Below are 15,535 nucleotides of genomic sequence, written 5' to 3'. Positions count from 1 at the left end.
ACTCTAAACTGTGTTCTGTCCACTCCCAATTGTTGTTTGCATGTCTATGGCCCCAGTAGGCAAATACTCCTTGAGGGCAGCAATTATCATGTCTTTTCATTTTCTTTACCTCAAACTCCAGCAGCTCCTGGCAAGTATGGACGCAATAACAGTCAATTAAACTTATTTATTCATCTGTTCATCATCACAGAAGCACAATTATTTGTGCTTCTACTATGTACCAGGCACTGGGGACACAGTTAACAAGACCAAGTTCCTAAGGACCAAAAACTATCATTTCAGGCAGTAATTGCCATATATGAAAACAAAGGAGGAGAGGCAGTTAGGGAAGCCTGTCTCAGGAAAACCAAGTAAGGAAACAAGCCAGAAGATTGGGAGGCCGTGCCTTCCAAGGTGAGGGAACAGTGGAAATGAAGGCATGAAAGAGAAATCAACTTTGAAGGGTTAAAGAGGAAGGCAGCAGATATGGCTTAAGCAGATTGAGGAGTGGGGATGAAGTGGCTAACACAGATTCAACCCAGTGCTATTGGGTCTTGCAGGCCATAGTTAGAAATCTGGATTTTACTCTGAGGCAGAAAGGCATCCGCGAGTTTTGAGTAGTACTGTGATCTGACTTAGGCTGTTGGGAATGGAATGGCCTTTGTGTGCATGAGTGTGAGAGGGTGGACAATACTGCCACTGACAGTATTGATTCAATTTTGAGTAAATGAGGGTGACAAGTTAAAATGAGACAGGTATAAGATCAGAGGATGGTATTAAAAAAACCCTCTATTTTAGACACGTTCAATTCGGTACACCTTTTAGACATCCAAATGGAGTTATCAAGTAGGTATGTACCTAGATAGGGGTCTTGCTCAGGAGGACGTTTAGACTGGAAAGAAACTTGACACATCAACAAAAAGATGACATCTGCAGTCAAGGGATTAGGGATTAAATGTAGGGAAGGCCACCGAGGACAAAAAAGACAAACTCCATCACTTCATGATTGAAAAGATCCACTAGAGATAAACAGCAACAGCTAGTGAGGTAGGAAGAAAACTAGTGTCGCATCTAGAAGATAAACCAGTGCTGCCTCCTAGCACCCAAAAAAGTGTTTCATCAACGAGGTGAACAACTGAGCCAAAACCTGCTGAGAGGGCTAGTGAAGTAAGGATCGAAGACTGAACATTCACTTTGGCAAAACAGAGGTTACTGCTAACCCTAACCAGAGCAGTTTAGTCAAGTGGAGGAATGAAGGCCTATTGAATAAATGGACTGAATGAATGAATGATTGGCTAGATAGATGAAGTACCCCAGTGATGTTCACAGGTTTGTCCACATTGCAAGGGATAAATCCACAACAACCATCTTAGAAACTAGATATTTTGTGCTTTTCCTACATCACAGAATTATAAAGTCCAACGGAAGTCGTGTGGAAGATCCTTAGGCACATGTGAGACTCTCTTACCAGTCATGGAGTCACTCCATGGAGATTAGCATGGAGGTAATCATGGAGACTACCTTAGTTCAAGCCCTAAAGCAGCAGCTTCACTAAGCTTTTGCCTTGCTACAAATCACTTTTAAAACCCACCTGTAAAAACGGCTCCTCTATGTCCATGTCCTTTAGGTAAAAAAATTCTAGCTAAGTTTTCCTGAAATTGAGACTTGGAGGCATTTTCTTTCTCTTTTTGCATCAACTGCTAGAAATCATAATCAAATGAACTGTCCACATGTTAACCTGATCAGCTTAGATTCATGGTGTCAAAAATTTCCTTTTACTTTTTTCATATGAATGTTGCTGTTTTACCTTATACAGTGTTATCAACTCCAAGTTTCCTCAAATTATTCTGCTCTGCTAAATCTTAAATGCAAAATGACTTGACTGTGGAGAGCCAAACATTAAACACATCTGCACACTCATGACGGATAGGAGGAGACTGCTCCAGTCATTGCTTAGCCTTCATTCCCTTGCTGGAACATGCCAGGCTCCTTCTGCCTCAGGGCATACACAGATACTGTTTGCTCCACGTGAAATGCTCTTCTCTTCACCTACGTCTGCTTGACTTGCCCTGCCCATTGTGTATGTTCCAACTGCACTGTGCACTTTGCTTCATAGCACTCATCACATTAATTACTAAAACAAAGATGGTAAAACCTTAATTTCATCACCGTTTATTTCTCTTGCCCAACCCTCACTCTGCCAAAGGTGCCTAGGGGGTAAAAATGTAGGCGCTATAAGATTTCTAAGAAAGGTAGGCTTCCTACAGTATTGACTGAGACGGGTAAGTGAAAGTGAGTGGCCAAACATTTTTAAATTTAGAAATTTATTCTGTTTAATCCACAGCTTTATATAGCTTTAGTTAAAAAAAAAAAAAAACAAAAACAAAAAACAAAAACAGTGAAAACAATACACTATTTCCAAGTCTGGGCCCTTCCAGCCTTCCAAATACAAGAGCTCTGCAAGTTGTATACACCAATCGGAAGAACAAGACAAAATTATGAGTGAAGCCATGACATTTCATACGACACAATTTTATATAACTGAAGGATCCTTCCTGGGACTGCTAATTGCCTTTACAAAAAAAAAAAAAAAAAAAAAAAAAAAAAAAAAGAAAGAAAAACACAACAGAATAGAATGAAATTCCAGTGTTCCAAATCGACTTGTTACACATCAATATAAACCCACAGTGCCCTGGCAACAACATGCTTTCATTTTCTGTCTCATTCTAGAGCTCAAATCCTGATTCATTTCAGCAGAGACTCCACAGGCAACAGGAAAGATTGTGGCATTAAAATACTCATTTATGCTTTTGTGGTAGTTCAACAGTGGTCTTATTTTTGGGCAAGTTTGCAAACCATACAAGGTTGGAAGCATCATAACTTAAATGGGTGGCTAAGACTCAAATGAGAAAAAGTAAAGAAAAGGAAAAAAAAAAAGAAAGAAAAATCTCAGAATAGCCAGGGGCATTTAAACGAACCATAAGAATGCCAACAATATTTAAACCCCCTTTTTTAAAAAAGGGATTTCTTTTGGCTTAAAATATTTCACTCTAAATGAATTTATGTCAGCTCTCAATGAAAGAATGTCACTAACACACTGTGGACATCTTTTGCAATGTAAATCCATGCCCTTTTTTTACATGGTGAACTTCAACCTAGCAATTATTACAACAAATGTTATAGTCTAAAGCTCAAACACATTTTAGCAATTTTGAAATTGAATTGCGTACAAACCAAATAAAATTTACATCATAACAAACATTTCCACCTAAGACTGTGGGGACACTTGAGCCTTCCGCATTGACCTCAGGGCCTTTTCACGCAGGTGCTTTTCTAAGTCATCAAGGTTATCTTCGGCTTCGCTTTCAGTCTCCTAAAAAACCAGAACAGTCACATCATTAAGTCTTGAGACACTGGTGGGAGGTGCTGAGTACAGAGCAGAAGCCAACTGTGGCCATGGCTGCACAACTCTACCAATACACTAAAAACCAGTGAATTGTATACTTTAAATGGGTGAATTACATGATACGTTAATTATATCTCAAAAAAGTTATTTTAAAAAATATACATTAAGCTTTTTGACAGCCACTCGTATCCTTATCCTTAGTCTAAGCAAATTCCTATTCTTGGTAGGTCACTGAGAAACAGATCAGAAGAGAGTTAACAACCAAGTAGCCAATTATTAGAAAAAATTGTTTCGCTACTTCTCAAAAGCAAATGATTTGGCTACTTGTAGAAACCACAAGACAGGTCCATACTTACCTTCTGAGGCTCGGGCTCTGCCTCTGGTTCTTCCTGTGCTGAAGTGGTGGTGGGGGCAGCAATGGCTGCAGGGGTTACAGCGGCTGCAGCAGCCGCAGCCACAGACTTTTCCTTCTTGTGTTTTTTGTGCTTCTTGTGCTTCTTATCCTTTTTGTGTTTCTTGTCCTTTTTTTTCTTCTTCTTCTTTCCACCTCCTTCTTGGTCCGAATTCTAGAAATCCAGAAAAAGAACAGCAATAAAAATCAATCTTGGGGCCAGCCCCGTGGCGTAGTGGTTAAGTGCACGCGCTCTGCTGCTGGCGGCCCAGGGTTCGGATGCCAGGTGCCCACTGACGCACCACTCGTCAGGCCATGCTGTGGCGGCGTCCCACATAAAGTGGAGGAAGATGGGCACGGATGTTAGCCCAGGGCCGGTCTTCCTCAGCAAAAAGAGGAGGACTGGCATGGATGTTAGCTCAGGGCTGATCTTCCTCACAAAAAAAAAAAAAAAAAATCAATTTGATTAAAATTCTGTCCAACTCAACATTTTATTACTTCATGGGAATAGTTAAATGGACAAATCTCAGGATTCATAAGGCTTCAGGGAAAAAAAGGCCCAAGGCCAATGACCACCAAGAGAAGTATTCCTAGAGATAAGAACCACATTGAAAGCTGATGTTCTTCACAGATTTTACGAGGCAGAATGGACCTTGAAGATAACTGACTTTTACAACCATCCCCAACTAATTTCACAGTAAACTAGGTTTCCCAACCACAAACTGCGAGTCAGGGTCTATCTCCAACTCTAAGGAAAAGCAGCATGTGAGATAGAAAGAGAAGTCTCTGAACTCAACTAGGCTTCAGCTGAATTCTGGTTTCTGAACCTATAACTATTTGACCTCAGATAAACTGCTTGACTTTTTCTGAACCCTTTTTGTTGTCCTAGAAAGGGTATAAAAATCCTCGATAAAGCTGTTTTGAGGATTAAATGGGTATATCTGTAAATCACCCACAATAATAGCCTAACACAGAGCAGTCTTTTAATAAATACAGCTATTATTCTAAATACATGCTTGTATGAATGCCACGTCTCTAGTCACCATCTGACCTCTCCTATCTTTTGAATGGAGGTGGTCTGTTCTTCACTACATATATACCAAATTTATGCAAAGGGCAGGCTCTGCTATTATTGAATCTAGTCTGTAATTCTAAAATTTCACATTTCTAAGCAATTACTTAAAATTCCTCAATCCATTTGGTTAATTTGCACAATAATTCAGTCAAATCTATTAAGATGGACACCTAACCACTGATTTCATAAAATACAGAAACCTGTCCAAGACTCACAAAGGGGAAAAAACATTTAAACTCCAATATTTTAATACTCCAGTGATATTTAAACTCGACAATGTAAAAACAAGACTGTTATTCTTATGTAGCTTGCCAAAGACATGACTACATGGGACAATAAAATACTTTACATTCCATCTAGTATTTCACAGGTTGCCAGGTTCATTTTTTTTGTTATAGAAATAACGTATTTCCATTGTAGGGAAAATAAGGGCATTAAAAGTGTAAAAAAGAAAAATTTAAATCACACATGATTCCCCTTCTAACATATAACCATTGTCCGCATTTTGTGATACATATTTTTTCCTTTATAAAATTTAAATCATACTAAAAGAGATGATCTAAGACTGAAAGTTCTATTGATTTGTGTGATCTTAACTAGGTATCTCAAAATGTGTCAAACACTAGAGAAAACATCAGAAATACTAAGCTATTTTTCCCCTAGATAACAGAATCCTGGGTAATTTTTTCTTTGTTTTTCTCGATTTCCTATATAGTCCAATCTCAACCACCAAGGTTCTAGAATTTAACAGTATTAGATATATCACACATTAGTGGGTGGCTAGAGTATTAAGCATGGACTGCTGATGCAACCACCACTACTTCATGTGTGCCTTCCTGAAGTCCATGTGAACCAGAGAAAACAATACTCTTCTGAACTACAAAACACAAAAAAATTTTCTCTGCTTCCAAGTGACCACAAACAATTATAAAAAATGTCCAGGGGCCGGCCCGGTGGCGCAAGCGGTTAAGTGCGCGCGCTCCGCTGCGGCGGCCCGGGGTTCGCTGGTTCGGATCCCGGGCGCGCACCGACGCACTGCTTGGTAAGCCACGCTGTGGCGGCGTCCCATATAAAGTGGAGGAAGATGGGCACCGATGTTAGCCCAGGGCCGTCTTCCTCAGCAAAAAAAAAAAAAAGAGGAGGATTGGCGGATGTTAGCTCAGGGCTGATCTCCTCACAAAAAAAAAAAAAAAAAAAAAAAAAAATGTCCAAAACACAACAGACACATACCCTTGCCGGTGACGGGCTTGGTGTTGGGCTTTTAGCCTTTTTGACCGGTACCGCTGGTGACCAGTTGGTAGAGGGTGACTGAGACTGGACAGGGGATGGAGGTGCTGGGGGCTTTTTAGTTGCTAGCTCAGGAGATCCTGAGACAGATCGGGAGGATGAGACCCTCCTTACAGACTGAGGGCTTGGAGAGGCAGCCCTAGAAAAGGAGAAAAACCAGAACATTTAGTATCCAAGAACAGATCTTTCCTAAGAGAAGACAACAAACTACCATTACACAAACAAGTCACAAACTTTAAACCTTTTACAGCATTGAGTCTGTTAGTTGATTTTACTAACAAATATCAAATTTATATCATCTAAATCTCCTGGAGAGTAGTTCAAGCCCCACAATTCTATACATTCTATCAATGACTTTTCTGTATGAAATTAGTAATGCCAGTTCCTTTTCTTTAAGACTACTTTTATCAGCCTTACATAAACGTGCAAGAGATGTTCTATGAGTCATTTCAGTTTAGCTTTGGAAGCACACCCCTCAATAAACCCGATACTCCTAAAAACCAAGTAAAAGCCTATGGCATTTAGTTTATGCCATAAGGAACTATCCTGAAAACAGAAAATGATCTGTGAACAGTACCTAGAATTTGCCTTAAAAGTTTGTATTCACAGAGAACTATGCAAGTTAGTTTTCCTAACCAAAAAGCATAGAATATTTTTACTTTTTTGTCTTTTTGGGTTCCGGAGTCCTGGAGACTCTCCTAATTGGCCTTGTACTTGGAGATGGGGACTGCCTTCTTTGGGGTGATGATGATGCTCCTCTTCGAACAGGTGGAGGACTTGAGGTCTGAGGAGCTCGAGGCCGTGGTGAGGGCGAATGCCGTTTGTTTGGTTGTGGTGACCGGGCCTCCCGGGTAGACCGGCTTGGGGAAGGCCCTTTCCTATGCTTTGATGACAATGAAGGCGAACGTCTCTTGGTGACTGGGGAGCTTCTTTGTTTGGGAGGTGGAGAATGGGAGACTCGACGCTTTGGTGGTGGAGATGGTGATGCCCTTCGTTTAGGAGGGGGAGGAGGAGAAGCCGTTCTTCTCTTTGGAGGTGGAGAAGGGGAGTATCTCCTCTGTATTGGAGGAGAGTATCTTCTTGGGGAAGGTGAGCGCCGACGTGGGGGAGGAGAAGGAGTCCTAGGAAAAATATATCATTAAGTTGAAATATCCAAGAGAATAAGGAAATAGAATACAAAGAAAACTAACCAGCAGTTATGGCTATACTGTAGTTAGCACCAGGTAGAGAGAGTATATGTCTAAGTGGAAATACTATGTCTTTATGCTTATTTATAATTTTATTTATTTATTTTTTTCCCCAAAGCCCCAGTAGATAGTTGTATATCATAGCTGCACATCCTTCTAGTTGCTGTATGTGGGATGCGGCCTCAGCATGGCCAGAGAAGCGGTGTGTCGGTGCGCGCCCGGGGTCTGAACCCGGGCCAACAACAGCAGAGTGCGAGCGTTTAACCGCTAAGCCACGAGGCCTGCCCTTTATCCTTATTTAAATTAAAAAATTCACTTAGCAAATTCCTGTTTATTCTGGATGACTACAAAATAGGATATTCTGGTTAATGGAGAAATTTGCAGTTTTCAGAATGAATTCAAATCTGTCAAGTCATTTAACATAATCCACATGGAATCAATTTAATGTTTTTTTTTGAGAAGAGAATCTTGCATTGCTCTGAGGAAACTGTGAACATCCTTTATCATTACATAATAACTAGCTAACTACATTAGCAGGACTCTACTGACTGTGGTCAACTTACTCAGAAAGTCTGTGCTTTAAAGAGCTCTACGTGGCACCCTCTCTAAATTGTCATTTGGACTCTACATTAATAATTAGAGTTTACTGCACAAGCTTTAACAGATCTCTCTAACCTCCTCAAAGAGACTTGCATTTTCTGTCTCATAAGACCACTTTTTTAATCAAAGTCTACTGCTAAGCAGAATGCATCCCTCTGAAAATCCAGCCTGGCCTTCCTCTTAATGTCTAATTCCTACCTAACCCTCATCTGCCTCTTACAAATTAGACCTGAACATAACCTTTAGTTCAACTGCCTAATTTGTTCCTGAAACGTTCAGGCCTTGAACTCAAAATATTTTCCTGCCTAGAATCAGCTTTACAACAAGCCATCTTTTGGGCAATGTGGTAGAGTGCAGTTCCATTTTTGCCCTTGGGCAATTATTTAGTAACTCTGAACCTCTATTTCCTCACCTGAAAAATGGGAACACCACCACCTACCAAGCAAGATCATCTTGAGGACTAGAGACGAAATTATATAAAGCACCCAGCACTTTACCTGGCACATAATAGGCATTCAAGAGTGCCAGTAGCCATTATACCACTTGGTAATGTATTTGAGCAATGTCATTAGAAATTCTTCCCCTAACTTTCATTTTGAAATCATTTTAGGTTTACAGAAGAGCTGCAATAAAGGTGGAGATTTGCCACTTAACATCTTATACAAGCATAGAAAAATTATCAAAATTATGAAATTAACCTCACTACTAACTTGCTATTAACTAAAATACCAATACCACCCCAGTTTTCCACAAATGTCCTCCTTCTGTCCCAGGTTCCAAAAATCAGGATCCTACATTGCATTCAGTTGTCATGTGTCCTTAAGTTTCTGCTTATTTGTCACTGTTCTTCAGTCTGTCTTTCATGATCACCATTTTTAAAAAGTACTGGTCAATTACTTTGTAGACTGACCTTCAATTTGGGTTTGTCTGATATTTCCTAATAATTAGACTGAGGTTGTGCATAACTGATAAGGATACTACCAAGGTATCCAGAAATTATGTGATGCCAATATGTATTACTGGGGATGTTAACTTTAATTCCTTAGTTAAGGAGGTATCTGCCAGGAAGATAATTTCACTGCTAACTTTTCCCCTCTGTAATAACTAGAGTGATTCCAGCTTTTAATTTATTTAACATCTTCACCGATATGTGATTGACATACCATAAAACTCACCCATTTAAAGTGTACATTTCCATGGTTTTAGTACGTTCAGTTGTGCAACCATTACCATTCCCCATTCCCACCTCACCCTAGGCACCACTAATCTACTTTCTATCTCTGTAGATTTGTGTGTTCTGGACTTTTCATATAAATGGAATCATATAATATGTGGCATTTTGTGAATGGCTGAGCAATGCCACTCTAATAAGATATTTCAATCATAAAGATTCAATGTTGCTCCAATTAGCTCCATCTAGCATATCTGATGAAGTACCTTCGTCGCGGTGGTGGTGTGGGAGACCTGCGCCGTCGAGGAGGAGGAGCAGGAGAAGGAGAACGTCGTCTTCTGGTGGGTGCTGGGGAGGGACTTCTCCTCCGTCTACCACTAAACCAAAAAACAATTACAGTTGATTCTGAGCCAGAGCATTTATAATTAAGTGATCCAGAAAACACAGTTTCAATAATTGTTAACCCCAAGTGCACCACCTGTTACTCTATCCCTCAGAGCAGTGTTTTTCAAGCTACAGGTCAAGACCATTAGTCAAAACCCTGCGTTAAGCATCAGCATTTTTTTTCTTTCTTTTCTTTTTTTTTTTTTGTGAGGAAGATCAGCCCTGGGCTAACATCTGTGCCTATCTTCCTCCACTTTATATGGGACGCTGCCACAGCATGGCCTGACAAGCTGTGCCTTGGTGCGTGCCTGGGATCTGAACCCGGGCCGCCAACAGCGGAGCACGCGCACTTAACCGCTGCGCCACAGGACTGGCCCCCAGCATTTTTTTTTTAAAATAGAAAGTAAGAGTGGTTTACTTGTAGTAAGGGTAAATATTGTTTTGTGAAATTTCTGTTTCAGTATATAAATATGTAGTCTGGGTCATGATATAAAACATTCTTAACATGATGCAGGAAAAAAGTTTGAAAACTCTGCCTCAGAACATTACTTTTTAATTGGAATACACATTGGAATCACCTGGGAAGCTTATCTGAGCTTGGTGTTCACCAGGTCAGGGCTACGATCTAGCCGCTGTATGTTGAAAAGGCTCTTTAGGCTATTCCAACTCCTTATTAGAAACAACTGCTTTAAAGCCTAGAAAAATTTTCAATGTTCCAACAGAGAAATTTTAAATTTTAATAGTCACCAGTGGCTTATGGCCCCAAATCTAGGTGTCACTGCTCCAGGCTCTCGATTTTTTTGATGGATTTCGACCGATAAAGAGTTGCAAACTATTAACTAAAAACACTATCCTAAAGACAAATGACCAAAGTTGTCCGAGCACTAACGCTATCACTGGCAGCAATGTGGTTAAAATATAGATAAGAATCATATCAACTTTAATTCTGAGCTCAACAACACACTTAACCAACACAAAAAGCACACCTGAAAAATATGATTAGTTATGCGTCACTTGATGGGGATACGTTAGGCCATTTTGTTGTTGTGCAAACATCACAGGGTGTACTTACACAAACCTAGATGGCATGGCGTACTACACACTAGGCTACAGGGTACTAATCTTATGGGAACCCTGTCGTGTATGCAGTCCACCAATGACTGAAACATCATTACGTGGAACATGAGTGTATACTGACTGGACTAACTCATGCCAGTCTCCCAAGAGATACATTAAAATATACACCAAGCCACCTTTTGGGTAAGTTTGCAAATACAAAGTAGTCAAATAATGTAATTAGTTCTTAATTTCTTGCCCAGTGAAGGATTGATGCTTCCTATGAATCTAGAAATATTTTCTAAAGTTTACTCGTCTTGGTTCCCCTTTAAAACTAAGGAGAGCTCTGTCAACAGAACAGAAAATTCTGAAACTCATTATTACATTTAATTTTCGATTTAAATTTGTTTATGCCTTATAGAGACTAAGACTTCACTTTGAACAGATTTAAAATATAAACTACAAGAGGCAATATATCAAGATAAGCTTCGAATGAAGGAAATATAGACACCAAACTATCAGTGACAAGAAAGGACAGTAAAGGAGAAGCCACTTTACTAGTAAGGTTAATCTTAGAATTATGGGACCTGGAAAAACAGGATGACTACAGTATTGTTTCAACAGGTGATGAAGATTTCAAATGGGAAAAGATATTTGAGTTTTGACTTACAAAGAAGAAAAACAAAGATTTATACTCAAACTTTGAGGATCAGGTGATAAACAGAACTCCCAACATGTTATCAGTAGGTATCACAGTATAAGAGGCTATTACTGCTGATTATATGGCTTCTCTTTAAAAAATGTTCTCCCAATTTCAGTTTGCAAAACTTTAATCAGAAATTCTCATTAGGGGCCAGCCCGGCTGCTTAGCAGTTAAGTGCGTGCGCTCCGCTACTGGTGGCCCGGGGTTCAGATTCCTGGGCTCAGATTCCTGGGCGCGCACCGACGCACTGCTTCTCCGGCCATGCTGAGGCCGCGTCCCACATGCAGCAACTAGAAGGATGTGCAACCATGACGTATAACTATCTACTGGGGCTTTGGGAAGAAAAAGGGGAAAAAAGGAGGAGGATTGGCAATAGATGTTAGCTCAGGGCCAGTCTTCCTCAGCAAAAAGAGGAGGAGTGCCATGGATGTTAGCTCAGGGCTTATCTTCCTCACCAAAAAAAAAAAAAAAAAAAAAAAAATCTCACTAAAGAATTGGACTCAGATTAGAATCTATTGTGATACACTAATGACCTGAGATATTTCTTTTGTGCCTCAGTTTCACTTGTAAAATGAAAGGCTTAGAGTAACTAAAAGGGTCCTTTCAGTGATGATCTTCATCTTCAAAGTCCTGTGTTTCTCCGTGAGAAAATAACCAAAAAGAGAATAAGAATAAATAAAACGATAACCAAACTATGACCTGAAGGCTACAGAGTTTCTTACCTGAGGTGATAAGGCACACATTTCAGGGGTTAAAAAAAAAAAAAAAAAAAAAAAAAACCAGGCATTTTTTAGTTACTCTATAATTTTACTTATTTATTCCCCCAAAGCCCCAGTAGATAGTTGTACGTCATAGCTGCACATCCTTCTAGTTGCTGTATGTGGGACGCGGCCTCAGCATGGCTGGAGAAGCGGTGCGTGGGTGCGCGCCCGGGATCCGAACCCGGCTCGCCAGCAGCGGAGCGCGTGCACTTAACCGCTAAGCCACGGGGCCCTTTAGTTACTAATGCCAAGCCAAGCCTTCAAATGTGTGTAGAAATTGTTGAATAGGGAAGTTTTCCCTCTAAATTACGTGAGAACCACGGTTTCAATAAGCCTCAATGGAGCTCTTAGCCCTCAAGTATGTGAGAAGAGACAAGTCTTATCAGGAGGAGCCAGCCTGCTATCTCTGCAGTGACCTCTTCAGAACAATCTCACTTCACTAGCCACCCTGGTAAGTGAAGAGAAGAAGTTACAGATACCACAACTATCTTTTTACACTAAATGTGATCAATATACCTCATACGCTTTAAGTTAAAAAGGAGTGTTCACTATCCAAATACAAGTGTTTAAAAACATGGAAAATGTTATGTTTTTCAGTGTTTAAACTTTACATATAAAATATTCAAAACCAGGCTGTATTTCCCTTCTTCAAATACGATAAATACTGAAACATGATTCCAAATAATTCTTTCTCTAGCGCTAAACTCTAAACACCTGATGGCAATTTTAACATCATTAAACTTGAGGCTACTAGTATGACTTAAGTACCTTTTTAATGAGGGGAAACAGAACAAAAACACCCTGGAGCAGGGTAATGAACATTAGTGCTGATTTCACTGTTGTGAGAAATCTCTTTCCAATATAGAATGTAGTTTCAAAATGGGGGAAGAAATCTTACCACAAACCTGATTTTGTAAAGCAATTTTTTAGCTGCTGTACTAGCAGTTTTACAGAAGACAGGGGTAATTATAGCTGGGAATAGAATACTTAAGCATCTAAATTTATATAGGTTTTTATTTTTTACCCTCAAGTAATAGTTACTACCACAGCGCAAATACACTGCTTTGCTCCACCACAAACACTGCTGACTGGTTACAAAAAGCCTTTCCAAGAAAACACTCTTATTAATGAGACTACCTAAAACAACACAGCTTCAAAAAGTGAGCTATAAAGAGGACAGTGTGATAGTTTCAGGAAGCATAAATACTTAGAAATTTAGTGGCAGCTAAATTAAAAAGCAGGAGACTAGTGAAGATGGTATAATCTCAACGGCACAGGTTTAAGATCTGGCTTTGTCACTTTGCAACGTAAGAAACTCACTTTACTACTTTTGGGCCTCTGTTTTCTCTCACTTTTGAGCGAGGCCTGAATTAAGAGATTTCTACGTATGATCTGGCTCTAAAACATTACGGTTTTATGGTCACACAGACACTGATGATCAAAAAGGTTCAATAAAGATATGCAACCTACCTTCCTACTACAGGAAACACTCAACAGGGCCAAAGCCTTACATTCATTTTTTAATCTTTTTAAAGTCTCTTCACCATTTTTCTTTTCTTCCCTGAAGTCACCACAGTCCTGTTCCTAAATCTAAGGAGCTATCATTATCCTATCTCTTGGAAAATATCCAGATACTATAACTGCACAAAAATCTAAGTTCAAACGACACTCTAAAATCAACACTGCGGGGGCCGGTCCCGTGGCATAGTAGTTAAGCGCACGAGCTCCGCTGCTGGCGGCCCAGGGTTCGGATCCCGGGCGTGCACTGAGGCACTGCTTGTCAGGCCATGCTGTGCTGGCGTCCCATATAAAGTGGAGGAAGGTAGGCATGGATGTTAGCTCAGGGCCAGTCTTTCTCACACACACACACACACACACAAACACACTAAATAAATTAAAAATAAATAAATTAAAAATAAATAAATAAAATAAAATCAACACTGCATACAACTCGATCATTAATTTGATGTGTCAATACATATAATTCAATCAAAACAACTGAGGAACTTCTCCACAACCATACCGATTGTACACCTAGGAATGAGATAAGGTTACCTAAACAGTAAATTAAGTCACTAAAACTTTGACATGTAACCCTAATTTACAAAGCAGTGTCTAACCAACCTTTTATTCATTGGCGATTGCCATCGCTTTCCCATCTGCATCCTGAGAGCAGTGGAGAAAAACAAATGTCAAGAATTCCATTCACCAAATTATTTACTTCAATGGAGTCAAGTATCACGAATGGAGATATTTATTTTTAAAGGTTCAAAGATGTTCAGTAGTTAATGCTATGATTTAAATGGTCTATTCTTCTAGTCACGCACATGTGACATGGTGGTACAAAACTTACTAAGTTCTCATTAAACAGTAATAACCACCAAAGCAAAGCAAACTCCCCCAAAACAAAATCTGACCACCTCCTTCTGTATGTCTTTGAAGTGAAGGAGTTAACCAAATTCTAAAATAAGCTCATTGCCCATCCCTTAAGTTATAAAGTTTCATCACAACTACAGAACATCAGTGAAGACTATTGAAGAAAAAACATTACCGAGGGGAGGTCTCTTTCTGGCGCTTTCGAGGTGATGGAGAGGCACTCCGGGAAGGGGAATGTCTCCGCCGCCTGCCTACCTCACCGTTCTTCACATGGGACCTCTTGGGTCGCTCATCTTCTGAGGAAGAGGAGGAGCCAGAATCTATATTTACACAATAAACAAAAAATTACATTAGGTCTGTGCTTAAAAGAGTCTGTCCACATCTTGATTCTAAGCAGATGGAGTATCCAAATTAGCAAGTCAAATTCACTAATGTAAGCAAGCACGTATACAAGCCAACTGTTCTGAACAAAGGCAATATCAATATACGCTCAGTGACTTGAAATCCAAGCATAACTATACAATAATAATGATGATGATGTGTATTTATTTAAGTTTTACAAATCATTTCCACAGTACAATCCAACAAGACACAAGTGTTTCTTAAGAATCTAGTGATTTTCCAAGTAAGTAACTAAAGCTTAAAAAGCATCTCAAGTAATTACTTGATTCTTGCTACTCTAATCACTGTTAAAGCTACTGAAAGTCTTATCAGGATTTGAGTAACTTACTTCCATATCCCCCGCATTTATCAAACAAACAAAAAAATGTGTGTGACATTTCCTACAGGCCCAGTAGCAATATCCAGGACTGCAAAGAGAAAAACTCCAATTGTTTGAACATGGTTTCCTTAACTTAAAATAACTAACCACTATTCCCAAATATCAAAACTTAAATTTAAAACAAAGTTCCAAGTACCAAAAAATGCCCAAGACCTATAAGTATTTTTAAACCTTTCCATGATTAACCTCGTCTTCAACGCACTGTAAAAGCTGTACAGCTTTTAACTGACTTAGTGCCACTGTGGAACACTTTGGTTTCCATTTTATAAATGAACAGCAAAGGCAGTGCCTACACTAAGTCACAAATATCAACTGAGCTAATAAAATCAGAACATCTGGTTTAAGAACCAGGTTTCTATGCACATACTCTTTAATTCA

At 39.6% G+C, this 15,535-nt stretch overlaps 1 protein-coding gene across 10 annotated transcripts in view; it reads right to left on the bottom strand.

Annotated features, from left to right (window-relative positions):
- Positions 1–2,284: 2,284 nt before the first annotated feature.
- Positions 2,285–15,535, bottom strand: part of SRRM1 (serine and arginine repetitive matrix 1) — a 31,597-nt gene continuing 18,346 nt past the window's right edge. For 6 of the 10 annotated variants that reach the window (XM_058553244.1, XM_058553245.1, XM_058553247.1 and 3 more), the window contains 7 exons: positions 14,552–14,696; positions 14,125–14,166; positions 9,363–9,473; positions 6,798–7,259; positions 6,082–6,277; positions 3,742–3,951; positions 2,285–3,352 (listed from right to left, as the gene is read on the bottom strand). In XM_058553244.1, the coding sequence (XP_058409227.1) occupies positions 3,248–3,352; positions 3,742–3,951; positions 6,082–6,277; positions 6,798–7,259; positions 9,363–9,473; positions 14,125–14,166; positions 14,552–14,696 (1,271 nt within the window). In that variant the 3' untranslated portion in view covers positions 2,285–3,247. The remainder of the gene's footprint in view (positions 3,353–3,741; positions 3,952–6,081; positions 6,278–6,797; positions 7,260–9,362; positions 9,474–14,124; positions 14,167–14,551; positions 14,697–15,535) is intronic. The other 4 variants (XM_058553249.1, XM_058553250.1, XM_058553251.1 and 1 more) reach the window with 1 other exon arrangement.

Source organism: Diceros bicornis, chromosome 13 (genome assembly GCF_020826845.1).
Source record: "Diceros bicornis minor isolate mBicDic1 chromosome 13, mDicBic1.mat.cur, whole genome shotgun sequence".
Taxonomy (NCBI): domain Eukaryota; kingdom Metazoa; phylum Chordata; class Mammalia; order Perissodactyla; family Rhinocerotidae; genus Diceros; species Diceros bicornis.
Note: the sequence above shows the minus strand (reverse complement) of the source record. Positions and strands in the feature narration are given on the sequence as shown.